Source organism: Equus przewalskii, chromosome 1 (assembly GCF_037783145.1).
Source record: "Equus przewalskii isolate Varuska chromosome 1, EquPr2, whole genome shotgun sequence".
Classification (NCBI taxonomy): domain Eukaryota; kingdom Metazoa; phylum Chordata; class Mammalia; order Perissodactyla; family Equidae; genus Equus; species Equus przewalskii.
Genome location: NC_091831.1, coordinates 108,989,674 through 109,006,374, shown reverse-complemented (window position 1 = coordinate 109,006,374; position 16,701 = coordinate 108,989,674). Strand labels below are relative to the sequence as shown.

Sequence of the window (16,701 nt, the reverse complement as noted above, 5' to 3'; positions counted from 1 at the left end):
CACATACAGAGGGATAATATTTGGGTTTGAGTTTTATTTAATGTCTTAGATGAAGATTCAGGCAGTTGTCCCAAACTAGCTCAAAAATATGTCACAGCAGGCGGAACTGGTTCCTTCTCTCCACTGGGTCTCTGCATGTGTTCTCACTCACGTTGCCACTTCCATCACTTTTGCTTCTCTCCTCTTTCCTGCAGATGGATGGTTTCTAGCCTGCTTCCAAACCCCACCTCGGCTGAGTGTTGGGCAGCCCTTCTACATGATCATATGACTCTTGATATGGACGCAGTCCTGTCAGACTTTGTTCGGTCCACAGGGGCAGAACCTGGTCTGGCCAGAGACCTGCTGGAAGGTAAGCCCGCCTCCTCAGCCCCCGCACCACCCTCTGGGACTGACTACCTTCCAACTCGGTGACAAAAGATAAGAATATCTCTGTTGCCTGACAACAGTGGTACTTGGACTCTTTAAAAAGTAGAAGAAGGTTTTGGTGGTGAAATTATTTTTGTTACTCTTGACTTTATTTGGGGTGTGGAATAGATCACTCAGATCTCTATGGGGAAAGTGCAGAAGGCTTTGGCTAGGCTTTGCGTTAAAGCTTGAGGATAATGAGTCAAAATTTACCAGTAACTTTTTTTTAAAGAAAATATATTCAGTAGAGCAGAAATTATAGAACACTGAACAAAACACTTTTATTGGAGACCTGAGCTGCTTATCTCTATCTTAACTGAGACAAAAATACCTTAGGCCAAAGTTTTTGGTGAAAAAACCACCTAGTAACCAGTAAAATAGATGGTAATAATTCACAAGCAAGAAGGCAAAATTCATCCTCAAGCTTTTAGAAGAATCATTTGCTACATGAAAAATGTGCGTAGTCCATATGTAGAATGTTTTCAGATACGTATTCAGGTATAATCATGATAGACTAAAAATTAAAATTTAATTTCTGTCTCCAGCTGTAAAATGGATTTACTTTGTGTGTTTTTGAAATCTTTATTTTATTTATTTATTTTTTGTGACGCAGTAAAGAGAAGTGATGGGAATAGTCAGTTATAACTTCTCAGGACAATCAAATGTGTAAGAAGAGAGGATTTTAAAATGATTATTCTTTGCTTTAATTATATAAACTTCTATTTGTGGAATTTGTTAACACGTGGTCAAGTATTATCAGTCACAATGATTCCTAATTCACCTAGGAAAAATATAAATTAGTGTACATCAGTGCGAATGGTAGAGGTAACTATTCAATCCTATTGAAAATTAAGAACCTTCTGTTGGAGGATTCTGAGAAAATGGCAGTGGCAATAGCAGTTTTTAAATTTCCCTGAATCTCCTAGAATTTCAAACAAACTTGGGGTTTAGAATAAAATATGCTTAGGGAATTTTCGTTGTATTTGTAAATCAAAGTGTGAGTCTCACTTCCCCGTAGTCACTTTATATGACGTCTCCTTGACAGTTCCCACCGCTTCATTTAAGTCAACAGTAGTGTGAAGTAGGTTTAGAATCAGGTTGGCAATGAGAGCGGGATTCAAATCCCAACTCAGCTGCTTAGTGGCTGTGAGATGTAGGGCCAATTATTTAACTTCCCTTCACCGCAGTTTTCTCCCCCACATTGAGCTTAAGCCACCTTCCAGGGTGACTGTGAACATCAGAAGCTGTGATAGAAAGCGTTTGGCGGAGTGAGCAGCAGGCGGCAGAGGCTCAAGAAATAGTTGAAGGAGATCATGTTTGTTGTTGCAGACTTTGCAGCTGGCTCGCAGATTGCTGTTAATATCTAGATAGCCTTCAGCAGGAAGCAATAGTTGCCAGCTCTTTTCTTTTTTTATTAATTTTTAATTTTATTTTTTAAATTAGAATACTGAAAAGTTGACTTTTTTGTGTACAGCTCTCAGAATTTTAACAAATGCATGGATTCATGTTCCCACTACAGCTCTCAGAACACAGACCATCTCGTCACCCCAAATACTCCTTCCAGCTCTCTTTTATTGGCACACCCTCCCCACCGCTGTCTGCTGGCCACCACTGCTGCGCTTCCCCTCATTTTAGTTTTCTTTCAGGAATGCCACATACACAGAGTCATGCAGAACCTCATCTTTTGAAACTGGCTTCTTTTCACTCAGCATAATTATTTTGAGATTCATCTAAGTTGTGAGTGTCATATTTTGTTCCTTTTTATTGCTGAGCATCATCCATTCGAGAGCAGGACCACTGTGTGTTGGTCCATCACCTGTTGAAAGGCAGTTCTGTTGTTTCCAATCTGGGGCAGTTATGACTCGAGCTGCTGTAACCATTTGATAGCAGGGGTTGTTATGAACATAGTTTTAATTTTTCCAAGGGAAACACATAGGGGTGAGATTTCTGGTTCATATGGTAAGTGTATGTTTAACTTTATAAGAAACTGACAAACTGTTTTCCAGAGTCCTGTACTATTTTACATTCCTACCAGCAAAGTATGAGAGTACCAGCTGCACCACATCCTTACTAGCACTTGGTATTTCTTTATTTTTTTTTAATTTTAGCCATTCTAATGGGTGTGGAATGGTATTTCTTCATCATTTTGACTTTCATTTCCCTAATGACTAATGATGTTGAAATTTTCTTTCATGTTATTATTTTCAATCTATATATTTTCTCTGGTGAAATGTACATTCAAGCCTTTTGCCTATTTCTAGGGAACACTGAGTTGCTTGTTTTCTTATAGTTGAGTTTTGAGAGTTCATTGTGTATTCTGACTGTAAATCCTTTGCCAAATGTGGGATTTGCAAATATTTTCTCCCAGTCTGTGCTTGACTTTTTATTCTCTTGACAGTGCCCTTTGCAGAGCAAAAGATTTTAATTTTGATGAAGTTCAATTTATCAATTTTGCTTTTATGGATCATGCTTTGAGTGACATGTCTAAGAACCTTTGCATGTCTCCAGATCATAAAGATTTTCTCCAATGTGGTCTCTCAAAAGTTTTATACTTTTATGTTGTATATTTTGATCTCTGACTCATTTCAAGTTGATTTTTCTGTAATGTGTAAGATGTAGGCCAAAGTTCATTTTTATACATATGGATATCCAATTGTTTCAGCACCATTTGTTGAAAAGTTTATCCTTTCTCCATTGAATTGGCTTTGCACGTTTGTCAAAAACCAATTGAGCATACCTGAGGGAATCTATTTCTGTTTGTTTTATTTTTTTTGCTGAGGAAGACTCACCCCGAGCTAACATTTGCTGCCAATCTTCCTCTTTTTGCATATGAGCTGCCACCACACATGACCACTGACAGATGAGTGTTATAGGTCCACACCTTGGATCCAAACCCAGGCCGCTGAAGTGGAGTGCACCAAACTTAACCCCTAGGCCACCAAGGCTGGCCCTGGGGAATCTATTTCTTGATGCTGATTCTGATCCATTGGTCAATATGTCCATTCCTTTGCTGATACTACACCATTTTGATTACTGTAGCTTTATAGTGACTCTTAAAATCAGTTAGCATTAGTCTTCCAACTTTATTATTCTCTTTCAAAAATGTTTCAACTATTCTATTTCCTTTGCCTTTCCATATAAATTTGAAGATTGGCTTAATTCTATCTATAAAATTTCCTGCTTGGGTTTTGATTGGAATTGTGTTAAATCCGTAAGTCAATCCTAACTATGTTTTGCCTTCCAGTCCTTGAAGTCAAGATGGTCATACTTCCCATTTACTTAGGACTTCTTTGAGTTCTTTCATCAACATTTTGTAGTTTTAGCATATAGATCCTACATATGGTGTGTTAGACTTATGTCCAGGTGTGGGTTTTTTTAGCTATTGTAAATGGTATTTTTTAAAAAAAATTTTCAGTTTCTGATTGTTCAATGCTAGTATAGAGAAATATAGTTAATTTTTATATGTTGCCCTTCTATCTGGCAATCTTGCTAAAGTCAATGATTTGTTCTAGGGTGTGTGTGTATGTGTGCATCCTCATGCATGTGCGTGCGTGTGTGTGTGCGTGTGTGTGTGTGCGTATGTGTGTATTCCTTGGGATTTTCTACATAAACAATCATGTTGTCTCCAAATAGGGAGAGATTTATATCTTTCTTTCCAATGTGTGTGCCTTTTATTTTTTTCTTGACTTATTGCACTAGTTAGGACTTCTAGTTTCAGCTATTCAAAAGGTTGAATAGGAGTGATGAAAGAGAACCTCCTTGCCTTGTTCTTGATGTTAAGTGGAAAGTGTTCAGTCTTTCACCATTATGTAGAATGTTGGCTGTAGGTCTTTGTAGATGTTCCTTATAAGATGGAGGGGATTCCTTTCTATTCCTAGTTTGCACAGAGTTTTATCATGAATACTTGTTGAGTTTTTTCAAATGCATTTTCTACATCAACTGATATGATCAAGTGTTTTTTTCTTCTTTAAAATGCTGATATAGTAGATTACATTGATTGCCTTCTAATAGTAAACCAGCCTTTCATCCATTCTTTCTTTTTAAAAAAAAAAAAGATTGGCAGGGCTGGCCCCGTGGCCAAGTGGTTAAGTTCGCGCCCTCCGCTGCCCAAGGCACACTGTTTCGTTGGTTCGAGTCCTGGGCACCGACATGGCACTGCTCATCGGGCCACGCTGAGGCAGCATCCCACATGCCACGGTTGGAGGGACCCACAACGAAGAATATACAACCATGTACCAGGGGGGTTTGGGGAGAAAAAGGAAAAAAATTTTAAAAAACGTTTAAAAAAAAAAAAGATTGGCACCTGACCTAACAATTGATGCCAATTTTTTTTTTCTGCTTTTTCTCCCTAAATCCCCCTAGTGCATAGTTGTATATTTTAGTTGCGGGTCCTTCTAGTGGTGGCATGTGGGATGCTGCCTCAGCATGGCCTGACAATCAGTGCCATGTCCACGCCCAGGATCCAAACCAACAAAACCCGGGGCCGCCCAAGCGAAGGCGTGAACTTAACCCCTCGGTCACGGGGCCGGACCCCATCCATTATTTCTTTAAGGATTTTTCTGCCCCACGTTTTTCTCCTCTCCTTCTTGGAATCAGATGATTTGAAGGTTAGACCTTTTCTCCTTGTCCTACAGGTCCCTACAGTTCTATTTATTTTCTTTTCCAACCTTTTCTCTGTCCATTGTTCAGACTGGATAATTTCTATTGGTTTATTTATAAATTTACAGACTCTTTCCTCTGTCATCTCCATTCTGTTATTGAACCCATCCAGTGAATTTTCTATTTTACATGTTGAATTTTTTCATTTCTAAACTTGTTTCCTATTTATATCTTCTGTTTCTTTACTGAGACTTTCTATATTTTTCAAGAGTGTTCTCTCTTATTTGTTGAAAAATATTTATAATAACCACTTTAAACTCTTTGTCAGATAATTCCAATAACAGTTTCATTCCAGCACTGCTATTGAGATTTCCCTGGTTTTTTGCATGGTGACTAAATTTGGATTATATCCTAGACACTTTGAATATTATGTTTTGAGACTCTGGTGGTTTAAATCTTATGGAAAATGTTGTTATTTTTGTTTTGGAAGGTAATTGTCCCAATAGGGTTCAGACCACGAGTTCCAAGTTCCTCAAGACATCTGTGGAGTGTGATTCCAACATTGACTCTTTGAGAAGTCCTGTTTGGGTCTGTCTTGTGTGTGTACCACCTTGTGGCCAGTCTTGGACCTGGGCAATCATCTGTCCCATATTTCACTACTCAAAGTCTCTGGAATCGATTTAGGGTCAAATCTATACATGTGCAGCTCAGGGGTAAGCCCAAGAGTTCATAAACAACTTTAAAGGGGTTGCTTTCCCAAACTCCTGCCTTATCATAATCTCCTCAATAGTCCTGGATGCCTGGGACTCCACTTTTCCAGTCCTCCAGCCAGCACACTAGGCCTTTGTTCACTCCATGTTCCTGCACACTTGATTGGCCTAAGCCCATGTCAGAGATAAGCAGTCACAAGTCAGAGAAAGAACAAAAGCAATGGGCTTCGACCCCCGTCTGGGAACCATGGTTCCTCTGATTGGAGAGGAAGAGTCCCCTGCCTCCCAGTTCTACTTTCCTGCCATCCCCCATTGCTGCCACAAAATTGCTTGAGTTCTGGGGCACGAGAGAACTGAGAAATTTTTAGAAGAAAAAAAGATAAATGAGAGATTTCTACACTCTCTCTGAACATTAGAGACCCTTTCCTACTTCTTGAGCCAGAGAACCAGGGCTTCCCCTGGAGCTAATGCCCACTTCTGGGTGTGGGGCTACACTGAATTCACATGGGGGTGATTGGAGGAAAACAGTCATCAACTCAACACTGGTTCTGCGGTACTTCAAATTGTGGTCTTCTTCCTCTATCTGCCTGCTGTCGTTTACATTTCTGAGTGTCCAGTAACTGCTCCATGCATTCAGTCCAGGAGTGCTCACTGATTTCAGTAGGAGAGACACAGTGGAGTGTCCTTGCTCCATCTTACCCAGGACGGCAACCTATCCTCTGTTTTCGCAAGTGGGAAGACTGTGGTTACCTATGTATGGTGGGTCCTTTGAGTTGTCAGAGGTATTTGAGTTGAGATTTTTCTAAAAGCCAGTGTTTCAAAGAATGAAATATTTTCATTGTGAGGTCTCAGATCTTTCTAACGGTAAAAAAATCACAATGATGGCAGAAGCTGGGTGAAGGGTACATGAGCCCCTTTCTGTACTATTTTTGTAACTTTCTGTAAGTGTTGTTTATTTCAAAATAGAAAGATACACACACACAATGATGGGAATCACGGTATAGCAGAGGGAGGCCAATGAGAAGAAAGAGTAGCCAATAAGTCACTAAAGACCCCAGCAAAAATAGACAGGATAGGGACAGCAGGATAAAGAGAGACAAAGTTGGAGAAAGTGAACACTGATCTGCCTCTAGTTGGAAGGGTGTGTCCTTAACCTGGCTGCTTGCCTCCTTCACATGTGCCCTTTTCACATTGGCAAAGTGGTCCTTCTGAAACGAAGGTCAGGTTGGATGACTCTGCTTCCCCAAATCCTTTGATCTTCCCTGTTACATGAAGAATAAACTCCTCCACATGGCACTCAAGTCCCTTCAGCATCTGGCCCTGTTCCATCCTTTCCATCTCATCTCCCACTGCATTCTTTCACCATCCCTTTCCCCAGACACGCCATTCACCTCTGTGCTTAAGCTCATTTCTTGTGCTGCCCACACCCCCTACACAGACTCTGTCTCATTCTTGAAACTGCTCCTCCTCCAAGTTGGATCATGAGCTCCACCACAGCAGGGACCACACCAGGTTTACTCCTTGTGTCCCCCCAACACCTGGCACGTGCTAGACCTTGAATAGAGGGATCTGACTCCTGGGTACATAGTAATGAGCAACCAGACAAAAATCCTCATCCTCATGAAGACAGACAATAGACAGCATAATTAAGTTCTATAGTATTTTAATGGCTTGTGCTATGGAGAAAACTATATCAAGGGGAGGAGGTAGGAGTGTGGGGCTGGGGGTACAATTTTAAATTAAGGCTGTCAGAGAAGGCCTCACAAAAAAAGGGGGAGTTCTGAGGAAAGATTAGAGGCATGAGAGAATGAGCCATGTGAATATCTGGGGAAAGAAGTTTCTAGAAAGAGTTGGAATTAATTGGTCACTCCTTGCCATCCCTCAGAACTTTGTAGACTTCTATTGTAATATATATTTGGTTGTGTCTCTTTATAATTAATTACATACTTTTATTTCCCTTATTAATTTAGAAGTTCTTAAAAACAAAGATAGTAACATTGACCGTAGTAGTTAGCATTTATGGTGCATTGTTATATGTCAGACACTGAGCTTTCTAAATATGATATCTCATTTAATCCTCACAGTTAATTAGCAAAGAGTTAGCTTTCCCATTTTATAGGCAAGAAAACTGAGGCCAAGAAAATCCCCCAAAGTTACACAGCCAGTGCATAGCAGAACCAGTGTTTGAACCCACTCATGTCACCAAATGCCATGTTCTTTCAGCAAAGCCAGGTCACCTACCATTTATCTTTGTACCCACTGTTCTTCTAGAGCATGATAGCACTTTGTATGCTGTGTGCACTCAAAAGACTCTTAACTGATCACCAAAGGAATGTGTTAGTCACCCATTTTATGATGTGGCCACTTAGCTTTTCAAATAAAATACTACTTCAATAGACCACAAAAAGTATTCAAAAAATAGAACTAATAGCTAGGATTCATATGCCAGACACTTGTCTGGCCTCTTTACATATATAAAAAGTTAGTTAGAAAGATTTTTGAGCAGGAGGCCAAACACGTGAGTTGTTTATAAAGTGTCAGCTCTTTACTTAAAAAGAAGACAGCTCTCACACCTTTGCGATGACTGAATGTTAGGCCTTTCAGCGGACCCACGCCTCACTTGTGTTGCTATCCATGGGAAAAAAATCCTCGAATAAAGCAGCCAGATAGAACATTAACTAGAAATTTAGAAAGAACATTAACTGTAAATTAACATCTCACACATCCATGGTATAATTTTTCAGAATCTTGTGGAATTTGCAAAATTAAGGAAAATGGCAACTAAGTTAAATTGTATTCTCAAAAAAAAAAAAATATGTATATATATATAGGGAAGCTATCCATGTATTTTAAGATACATGTGTATTTACTAGCTGAATTGATGATTTGAGAACTAAGTGCTTAGAGTTATTTATGGGGAAATATACCTCTCTTTGCCAACCCTGGGTCCCTTGGGTTTGAAGTATATGTGGTTTGGAAGTTGGCGCATGGTGTGCTTTCTTGTTCCACCTCACACAGAGAGGCCACTCCCAATCACTTGCCAGTCATATTGACAGGTAATTCCATTAACATTTACATTTCGCCTTTGAAAACTTTCCCAGGATTTGGTGACAGCAGCTGCTGACTTGGATAATTGCAGTAACGCTCCAAAGAGTCCACTCAAGAAATGGAGAAGGGCATGGAGGCAACTAAGGGAAGAATGTGTTTAGTAAAAACCTCGCATTAGCCCAAAGCTGATCATGGGATCCACCCACAGCAAATCCATGGGACTGAGTGGAGCATTTAGCAGAGTGGGTGAGATGGAATCAGAAGGGATGGGGCCGAGGTCAGAGGAGTCAAAGGGTCTCTGCCTGGAGACCGGCCAGTTGCCATCACTGCCCCAGGGCAACTTGGTCCAAAGAATCACACCTACTTGAACACGTAGGAAACTGAGGTAGGCACTACAATGGTCATTTTTTTATTAAAATGAGAGATGAAGGCATCCCAAGCCCAGACATACCACATGTGTGTACCCAGAGCATTCCTTCTCTGCGATCAAGCCCAATGTCAAGCACATTCCACCCTGTTCACCCAGAGAATTCGCTCCTCTAACTTTTTCATGTTTGTGTGAATAGAGGCCTGCCATCAAATCCCATATCCTTGAGTGGGAACGAACACATGTCCTGGTGGCTGTGAATCCTAAGTGGGAGTTAGAGGAGTAGAAAGTCTCACGGCTTCTGGTCAGAGATGGGATGATCTTGTTAGTGGATCCAGAAATACTAAAATGAAACCTCTGGCTGCTCCCCCTACTGTTCTGTCCCCACTGGGATCAGCTCTGCCATTAGACTACATCTATTTGAAATAAAATGGCCCAAAATAACTCCTGTCCAGGATCAGACCTCCAAGATACCTTCTGTGGCCTGGCCCCATTTGGATAGGAGAGTGTGTTTAGATACTCATGAAAACAAACTGAAACCTATTAGGACTATATGTGGTGAGCTTCCTTTTGGCACGCTAATCAGTTGTAGATCTTATTTCCCTCATTGCCTTTCCATTAGGGGAGATTGTAACCCCAGGTACCATCATTGACCTATTTTATTGGCTTTATTCAAAAGGCTGTCCCATCTTGACTGCTTGAAATTAAATGGTTCCTCTCTGGAAAGCCAGCCATATCTATCGCAGAGTCTTTCTCAATGGCTCTCTCCACATGGGCAACCTCATGCCCCCCACTTATTTGGGCTCTTCCACTTTGCTTCCCTGATATGTGCGTTCTTCCAGGGCTCCCAGCAGTGCACTCAGTACCGTGGACTAAAATTAATTGAATTGAAGGGGGAGGGTCAAGAGAACAAGAACCCCTGGCAGAAGATCCTCTGATATCATGACTTACAGTTGGACTCATATGGAGTTAAATGCTTCTTGAGATAAAAAGTAGCTGTGCAAACTAAAAGTAATTTAAACAACTTTTTGATTAGGCAGGAAAAGGAGGGTGCTACATATTAAGAACTCCCACTTATGCAAAAATGTTCATGTTGTCAGTCCGCAATGCACTGAGGGTCTCTGAGCTGGATGTTAGAGGTCCAGGATGGAAGAAAGAAGGGCCCTGCTCTCAAGTGCTAAATAAACCCCTCCCACTACAGTCAGGTAACTAGCCAAAATGAGGGGTCCAAGAGGAGAATCCAGGTATGCTTCGCGTGGTCCTAGATGACTCTACAGAGGAGGCAGCCTTTGAGCTGAGGCTCAGAGGGGAACAGGAATTTACTGGGCAGAAGGGGAGGTATGTGTGTGTGGTGTGTGTGTGTGTATAGAAGGCTGGTGGGCGGGTGTTGCATATTTCAGTCCAAGGGAACAGCATTTGCAAAAGTATGGAGGCATAGAAACCAGAAAGAGAGAAGGAGCTCAGTATTGCTGGAGCACAAAATATGACTGGAAAGGAAATGGCAGGAGATGAGATGAGGCTGTGTGGATGGACCCTTCTCAAAGGTCTTGGTGTTCAGTGTAGAGAAGTTACCTTTTAGCCATAGGAGCATTGAAGGGTTTTCAGCAGGGAAGTCACAAGATCCTGTTTATGTTCCAGAAAACTCAGTTTGGGAATTTTATGAGGCTATAAATTTGAAAGCCATAGTGCAAAATAGGTTCCCTCCATCTCTGAATTCTAATTGTTTACTGGTTGCCTGGAGTGTCGTGCCTACCAAGAGCATGAGAAGCACAAGGATCAGTTGGAAAGGGATTATCAATTAGCCACATTCCTTATGGTAGCAAGTGGTGGCACCAGCGCTCTTGTCTATAAACTAGTGAGGAGATTTCTGCCACCTCCCAGGCAAGAGATAGAGCAAATGACATGGAATGCCATCTGTGCCTGCACAGTTGGGTAAGTCAGTCAGGAGGTCAGACTCCAAGGGAGCTGGTTACTTTAAACTCTACCATGGCCAACATGCTCTGTGTCGTCAGTCTCACAGACAGTCCCTGGTTGCCTCTGAGACATGGATCAAGGGCAGGATTGGAGTGGCCATTTCTCATTATTAAGAGCCTGCTTGATCAGCCATCCTCTACTAATGTGAAAACTTCTGCTTGTGGGTGGCTTTAGCCTGCGCACAGAATGAGATGTTCCCTCCTCAGTCACCACCTGAGTGTTAGCTAACACCTGTGTCATGTCACATAATTACACTTTCTTTTTTGTGGTGAGAACATTTAAGATCTACTCTGTTAGCAACTTTCAAGTATATAACACAGTATTATTAACTATAATCACCATGCTTTACAGCAGATCTCCAGAACTTATTTGTCTTATAACTGGAAGTTTGTACCTTTTGACCAACATCTCCCCATTTGCCCCAGCCCCACCCCAAGCCCCTGGTAACCTCCATTCTACTCTCTGTTTCTATGAGTTTAGCCTTTTTAGACTCCACATATAAGTGATATCATACAGTATTTGTTTTTCTCTCTCCGTTTATTTCACTTAGCATAATGCCCGCAAGGCACTTTGTCTTTCATTCTATTAATGTGGAATATCATATTTATTGATTTATTTATTTTAAAATTTCCTTGCATCCCAGGGATAAAGTCCACTTGATCATGGTGTATGAGCCTTTTAGTGTGCTGTTGAATTTGTTTTGCTAAAATTTTGTAGAGAATTTTTGCATCTATATTCTTCAGGGGTATTGAGTTGTAGTTTTCTTTTCTTGTAGTGTGCTTATATGGCTTTAGGATCAGGGTGGTGACCGCTGCCCTTGTAAATCAGTTTGGGAGTGTTACGTCCTCTTCAGTTTTTGGAAGAGTTTGAGAAAGATTAGCACGAATTTTTCTTTGAATATTTGGTGTAATTCATCAGTGAAACCTCCGGTCCTAGGCTTTTCTGTGTTGGGAGGTTTTTGATAACTGATTCAATCTTCTTACTCATTATTGATCTGTTCAGATTTTTAATTTGTGTTTCAGTCTTGGTAGGTTTTATGTTTCTAGAAATTTATCCGTTTCTTTTAGGTTATCAAATTTATTGGCGTATAATTGTTTATAGTACTCTTGTATTTCTGTGGTATGAGTTGTAACATCTCCTCTTTCATTTCTGATTTTATTTGTCTTCTCTTTTTTCTTAGTTTAGCTAAAGGTTTGTCAATTTTGTTTATCTTTTAAAAAACAGGACTGAATTTCATTGATCTTTTCTGTTGTTTTTCTAGTCTCTATTTTATTTGCTTATGCTCTGATCTTTGTCATTTACTTCTTTCTTCTAACTATAGGCTTAGTTTGTTGTTCTTTTCCTATTTCCTTGAGGTGTAAAATCAGGTTGTTTATTTGAGGTTTTTTTTTCTTAACGTAGACATTTGTCTCTATAAACCTCCTTTGTAGAACTGTTTTTGCTGCATCCCATAGGTTCTGGTATGTTGTATTTACATTTTCATTTTTTTCAAGATATTTTTTTATTTCTCTTTTGAATTCTTCTTTGACCCATTGGTTGTTCAAAAGTGTGTTGTTTAATTTCCACGTATTTGTGAATTTTCCAGCTTTCTTTCTGTTTTTGATTTCTAGTTTCATATCATTGTGGTTAGAAAAGATACTTGGTATGGTTTCAGTTTTCTTAAATTTGTTAAGACTTGTTTTGTGATGTAGCATATGACCTATCCTGGAGAATGTTCTGCGTATGCTCAAGAAGAAGGTGTATTCTGCTGATATTGGATGGAATGTTCTATATACGTCTGTTAGGTCCATTTGATCTAAAGTATTATTCAAGGTCAACATTTCTTTGTTGATTTTCTGTATAGGTGATCTATCTGTTGTTAAAAGAGTGGTACTGAAATGCCCTGCTATTATTGTATTTTTGTATATTTCTCCCTTCAGATTTGTTAGTATTTGCTTAATATATTTAGGTTCTCCAATGTTGGGTGCATATATATTTACAAATGTTATAACTTCTTGGTGAGTTGGCCCCTTTATCATTATATAATGGCCTTGTTTGTCTCTTGTTACAGTTTTTGGCTTAAAGTCTATATTGTCTGACATAAATATAGATACCCCTGCTTTCTTTTGGGTCACATTTGCATGGCATATCTTTTCCCATCCCTTCACTTTGAGCCTACCTGTGTCCTTAAAGCTGAAGTGCATCTTTTTTTAGGCAGTATATGGATGGGTCTTCTTTTTTTAATCCATCCAGACACTCTGTGCCTCTCAATTGGAGAATTCAGTCCATTTACATTTAGAGTAGTTATTGACAGGTAAGGACTTACTAGGGCCTTTGTATTAGTTATTTTCTGGCTGTTTTGTAGTCCCCTTGTTCCTTTCTTCTGCTCTGGCTGCCTTCCTTTGTGGGTTGATGATTTTTCATTGGGATATGCTTTGATTTCCTCCTCTTTATCTTTTGTGAATCTACTATAGGTTTTTGCTTTGTGGTTACCATGAGCTTTATGTAAAACATTTTATAGATATAACAGTCTATTTTATACTGATAGCTTTAATTGCATACAAAAACTCTAAGCTTTACTCTGCCCCTTTTATGTTTTTGATGTCAAAACTTACCTCTTTTTATACTGTGTATTCATTAACAAATTATTGTAGGTATAACTATTTTTAATACTCTATCCTTTGACTTTTATACTGGAATTAAGTGGTTAAGACTCTTCCATATTACAGTATTAGAGTTTTCTGAATTTGATGATATAGTTACCAGTATCAGTGTGTTGTATATTTTCATACGTTTTCATATTACTAATTAGCATCCTTTCATTTAAGCCTGAAGAACTCCTTTCAGCATTTCTTGTAAGACAGGTCTAGTGTTAATGAATTCCTACAGCCTTGCTTGTCTGGGAAAGGCTTTATTTTTTCATTTCTGAAGGACAGATTTGCTGGGTAAAGAATTCTTGGTTGGCATGTTTTCTTTCAGCACTTTGAATATATGATCACACTCTCTCCTGGCCTGTAAAATTTCTACTGATAAATCCGCTGATGGCCTTATGAGAGTTCCCTTGTAAGTTGCAAGGTTTTTTTTTCTTGCTGCTTTTAAGATTTTGTCTTTGATTTTTCATGATTTTATTATAAGGTGTCTTGGAGAGGATCTCTTTAAGTTGATTTTGTTTGGTGACCTATGAGCTTCATTAATTTAGATATCCAGATCTCTCCCCAGATTTTGGAAGTTCTCAGCCATTATTTCTTTAAATAAGCTTTCTGCCCCTTCTCTTTCTATTCTCCTTATGGAACTCCAATAATTCACAGATTGTTTCTTTTGGTGGTATCCGTAGATCAAGTAGGCTTTCTTAACTCTTTTTTGTTGTTTTTCCCTTGTTCTCCTCTGCCTGGATAATTTCTAAGTTCCTGTCTTCTATCTCACAGATTCTTTCTTCAACTTGATCCATTCTGATGTCCATGTTCTCTAGTGCATTTTTCATTTCATTTATTGTATTCTTCAGCTCCAGAATTTCTGTTTGGCTCTTTTTTATTATTTCTATCTTTTTGTTAAACTTTTCATTTTGTTCATGTATTATATTCCTGAGTTTATTGAATTGTCTTTCTATATATTCTTGTAGCTCATTGAATTTCCTTTAAAAGCTATTTTGAAGTCTATATTGGGTAATTTGCAGATCTCCAGGTATTTGGGGTTGGTTACTAGAAGATTATTGTGATCCTTTGGTGGTGTCTTGTTTCCTTGATTTTTCATGATCTTTTAAGTTTTGCATTGCTGTCTTTATATTCAAAGTGCAGTCACTTCCCCATCTTTACTCACTGCCTTTGAGAGAGAAATACCTTCTCTCAGCCCTGCTAGCAATTCTGGGGCTTTCTCAGACCTTCTGTGGATACACCTGCTCCATGCTTCTTGCTCCCTCTTGTGTCAGAATTCTTAAGCTTGTATGCCTTCTCTTAATCCTGCAACACACCAGGCTCGGTATGCTGCAAGCCTCCTTTTTATTTCCCCAAAGATGGCACTAAGCTCAAGTTTGTGGTCTCTCCCTGGCCCACAGATTCAGGCTGGCTTCCAAAATGCGCTCACTAGCCTTCTGCCAAAGCTCACTTTCTCTTCCACTACTGAATGTGTGTACAGAGAGCTGACCATGACTCAGTACTCTGGCTCATGTGAGAGAGAAATGGGCCTCTTTGACAGTGTCCTGCACAGCTGGGGAAGCCAGGTGCTCACTCACATGCTCTCCCTTTCCCCCACTGGAGAAATCACAGGCAGAGAAGATCTCTCTTGGTCCTAAGCTGTGCCATCTTGGGGGAGGGGTGATGCAGATAAGCAGATAAGGTCAAGCTATTGCTCTAATCCTCTTCAGTGTGGCCAAACTAGTTTTTGGTTTTTTTGCTCCAATGATATGCTGGAACTTCTTCTCTGGAAACCTGCACTTCCGCAAAGGTTCTCTTGTCTGTGGGTAATTGTCTAAAACAGTGTTTTTCAGGGGCTCCCAGATCACAGCCAAGAGGGCCTGGAACAAGTTCATTGGTCCATAGCCAGGACCACAGTCTCTATGCCTATTACCCAATGAACAGGTTGGCAAGACTCCTCCAAGGTCTCTTAGCTTATGGTGCTGGATCCCACAGCTCCCACAAACACACTTTCGTCCATGGATGAGTGCTAAATTATTATTGTTAGAGAGAGTGGCAAAATGAGGACTGTCACATTCCACCATGATGTTGGCATCAAATCCTGTAGTCCTTAATTTTAATTAGAATTAGTAGAATAGACTCACAATGTATTTTATTTTTAAAGTAGTTGTTTCATAGATCTGTTCCCCAGAAATCTTAGAAACAGCAATCAAGGCAGTTGCAATGCGTGACTCTAGTGTTCAAATTCTGGCTGCCATTTGTCATTTCTCATAAAGGGAGACAGGACTCCTTGGAGAAATGTCTGATTCCACGTCTAAACAGAATGTTAGCTGAGCCTGCAGCACTGTGTCATACCAGAAGGTAAGGAAGCTGTCAAATGCTACTTGGGACGTATTAAAATGACAGGAACAGGCTTGGAAAGTTTCCCACCAGCCAGAGGTATGATAATTGGAGCATCAATAAGCATATGAGCATAGTAATTGTAATAATTTGAAACACATCAAATATGTTTATATATGAATTCATAATAATATTAAAAACAACAACTCATCGGTCACTTTTGGAATATGCTAGTAGCCAACTTATTGTTTTGAAAAACTAGATACTAATAAAGGAAAATAATTAAGTATTTATCTTGCCCTTTTTGTACCACTTGCTATCACTGTATAAATAAATAATGGATGAGGGAAAGATTCTCTTCATAAAAGTGTTTCAGTTTAAAAGAAGGACTGATGGAATTAATAATGTCATGCTTTTGTAACCTCTAATGAATCTAGATAGTTATCATCAATGGTTACCAACATCACAAAGAGAGTGAATCAGCCGTTATATGACTCTTAATGGAAGTACCACCACCACTTATGAAGTAGTCTTTCTAAAAGTGAATTGAACCCAAATCTGATCAAAACTCTGTATTTAGTCACTGAATGAGAGCAAATACAAACAGCAGAGGACCTTGTTTTATGAGACAAGAATGTGACACCTAAAT

The 16,701-nt window shown here is 39.6% G+C and overlaps 1 protein-coding gene across 5 annotated transcripts in view; it reads left to right on the top strand.

The window, feature by feature from the left end:
* Positions 1–16,701, top strand: part of OTUD7A (OTU deubiquitinase 7A) — a 379,573-nt gene that overhangs the window by 207,282 nt on the left and 155,590 nt on the right. For all 5 annotated transcript variants that reach the window (XM_070620657.1, XM_070620650.1, XM_070620659.1 and 2 more), the window contains exon 4: positions 195–349. In XM_070620657.1, the coding sequence (XP_070476758.1) occupies positions 199–349 (151 nt within the window). In that variant the 5' untranslated portion in view covers positions 195–198. The remainder of the gene's footprint in view (positions 1–194; positions 350–16,701) is intronic.